This window comes from Sphaeroforma arctica (genome assembly GCF_001186125.1).
Source record: "Sphaeroforma arctica JP610 unplaced genomic scaffold supercont1.432, whole genome shotgun sequence".
NCBI classification, from domain to species: Eukaryota; class Ichthyosporea; order Ichthyophonida; genus Sphaeroforma; species Sphaeroforma arctica.
In genome coordinates this window covers 1-3,392 of record NW_014040126.1, presented here as the reverse complement: position 1 = coordinate 3,392, position 3,392 = coordinate 1, and the positions used below count along the sequence as shown (strand labels likewise).

Here is a 3,392-nt window from a genome sequence, read left to right as displayed (position 1 = left end):
TATATATATATACTATATATATATATATGTGTGTGTGTGTGTGTGTACGTATATATATATATATATATATATATATATGTGTGTGTGTGTGTATGTATGTATGTATATATATGTATATATATATATATCACTGGCAATTCTGCTATCCGAGCAAAGCACGTGAGCCGTTGCCTTCGAATATCAACTTAGGTCATATGTAGGTAAGCGTAGGGATTGTGCTTGTATATAACGTTTTAGACGCCAGCTGCTCAACACACTCGCTGACCGACAGTCCTGTAGGGTACCTGCAGAACATGCTGACCACCAATATATGATAATACACATTTGCGAATACGATGAACACACCTATATAATGATACACATTTGCTAGTATGATGAACACACCTATATACTGATACACATTTGCTAGTATCATGAACACCAATATATAATAATACACATTTGTTCGTATGATGAACACACCTATATTATTATACACATTTGCTAGTATCATGAACACCAATATATAACAATACACATTTGTTAGTATGATGAACACGCCTATATAATGATACACATTTTCTAGTATCATGAACACCAATATATAATAATACACATTTGTCAGTATGATGAACATACCTATATAATGATACACATTTGCTAGTATTTGTTAGTATGATGAACACACCTATACAATGATACACATTTGCTAGTATTATGAACACCAATATATAATAATACACATTTGTCCATATGATGAACACACCTATATAATAATACACATTTGTTAGTATGATGAACACACCTATAAAATGATATACATTTGCTAGTACCATGAACACCAATATATAATAATACACATTTGCTAGTACGATGAACACCAAGATATGATTGAATTCATTTGCTGATCGAGTTTCACTATCAGAGAAACTTGACACCATACTACTCGGAGTGCGTGTAGAATATGTTAAGGAGTGTATATAGAATGTGTCAAAGAGTGTACATAGAATGTGTCAAGGAGTGTATATAGAATGTGTCAAGGAGTTTACATAGAATGTGTTAGGAAGTGTATATATCTATCATAGGAAATATAGTTACATTGACTTAAAGCTTAACAACACGTGGAGCGTCTCCTTTCGTTCGTCTCTGCCGCCAAAGTCTAAGTATCATCGACAGCATAACGTATGTCTAACACACACAATAGGAACATCTGGCGGAGGTAGAACGAACATACCCATTCGGTTATGCATGGTCTGTGATATAGATGAAAGCACGGTAGCCGCAGCTGATGCGTCCCGACTTCAAACTGTTCTAAACAGACTGCGCAGCTCAGTTCATTCTCTGCGAGATAAAGGACACAAGTCGTATACAATTGGGAACAGTTCGATGCCATTCCAGTGGATTCAAAAAGTAACAAACCCGAAGAAGAAGAAATAGTTCGGTACAGCTCAAGGTCTCGTGCAACCCGAAGTCAAATACTGAACCAATAAAAAGTAGAACTGCTAGGCTGGTTCACTGTGTGATACTACGGTCGTGTATTTAATTGAGATTCGGGAATCGTGTAGCGAATTGGTTGTGTGCAGGAGTGCCGTTTGCCCTCCACAGGTTATGTAAGCACTAGGCACAGCCTCGAATCGAGTAAATTCTCCGCCAGATCCATATAATCGACGACAAACAAGCCGTTCATGTAATAGATACATACAGACTGTGACGTTGTTTGATTATTATTGTAATTCGTATGTCATAATTTGACTCCATCGCTAAGAATAGAGATCGCTGCAGATACGCACCGTACCCAGAACGATTCCTACTCAAGCACGCACAAATGCCATACCCAAGCCACACACCAGTAGAACACCCCACACAGCCATTGCTGAAGCCCAGCGAAACATATACACGATTACAACAGCAGATTGAAATGACTAGCTACAAGTTCTTGGGACATTTACTTGGTCATAGTTCAACCATCCGCACGAGCGCTGACTTGATTTAGCTTACTCGAACTGGTGCAATTGATAGTGACTACTGCACTAACTCCACAATCGTTTCCCCAGTGGTATGAATGGTTTGTTCCGTAGAGACTAAGGCAAATACAACTGTATAGGGTTGATCTACGTCAGCTGCCAAACTACCTGCCACCGCACACAAACCACTGCACGTGCCTAAATCAACTGCAGCCCAGAAATCAACACTATAGTTGGCTAAAGATAACCCCAACAGTATGCCACCATCCCACTCATCTACCACTGCACTTGTCTACATCAACTGCAGCCCAGCGTTATAGTTGGCTAATGATAACCCCAACAGTATGCCACCATCCCACTCATCTACCACTGCACATGTCTACATCACCTGAAGCCCAGAAATCAACGCTATAGTTTGGCTAAAGATAACCCCAACAGTATGCCACCATCCCACTCATCTTCCACTGCACATGTCTACATCACAACGCTATAGTTGGCTAAAGATAGCCCCAACAGTATGCCACCATCCCACTTGACGGTCATAAGGTACCTCACAGGTGGGAGCTGTCAATGGGTCATTTTGGCTTCACATAACACTGAACGGTATTATCTTCAGTGGTATACATTACGCCTCAACAATTGCAGTCGATATACCAACCGACACGCATGTATAAGGCTGTGAGCAAGCACTCGCATCCACGATACTCACACAGACAATGTTCAGGTACTTCTGGGTCGTACAGTGCGCTGCATATAGCCTATACCTACCTTCATCCTCGGCGTTGATTAGAGATGTGGGCAGAGCGTCTATAACGGCCTTGGATGCCGGCGGTTTGTAGTTCTCTCTGAAAAATGACAGGAAATCAAGCGAGGGAAACACTAAGAGCCAGAGAGGATAAGATAGTTCGGTACACATATACCTAAATAGATGTACGGGTATAGTTTAGACCAGTGATACGCATAGTACCCAGATCGTGCATGAATTGTTCGCTATGCCAGAGCACCGTAAGAAATTAGACACACGAGTAGATTGTTATTCGCAAATAATCTGGTGGATAGGATATACATAGTCGGAATGTCATACGTATGCAGTCCATCATGCACGCACACGTAGTCTCGAACTGACACAAGCATGGTATTGGATACTAAATAATCGTCACAAGCGAACGTGTACAATAAAAGGGGAAACGTTATAACATATGTATACACACAAAGTTAAAGCTCTGGGTTCAGCGTTTGCTTCGGTGTATACTATAACAAGTATGCGTGACTATACATGACCTGTCCCTGCTCTATATCCGTTCTCCATACCACCATAGAAAACCAGCAAATATGTACTCTGATCCAGAACTACATGACCTACGAGGTAGTTGGCTGATTAAGAAGTACAAGAGAAGCACAGATAGAATCAATAACACACATCAACACACATCCACACAAACACAGCTT

General features: G+C 40.6%; 1 protein-coding gene across 1 annotated transcript; it reads right to left on the bottom strand.

Moving 5' to 3' along the window:
• Nucleotides 1–2,568: 2,568 nt before the first annotated feature.
• SARC_06190 (hypothetical protein) lies at nt 2,569–2,788 on the bottom strand (the record flags this gene model as incomplete). The annotated part of the gene is made up of 1 exon (XM_014299908.1): nt 2,569–2,788. A coding segment is annotated over one exon (220 nt), but the record flags the coding sequence as incomplete, so codon positions are not given.
• Nucleotides 2,789–3,392: the final 604 nt, after the last annotated feature.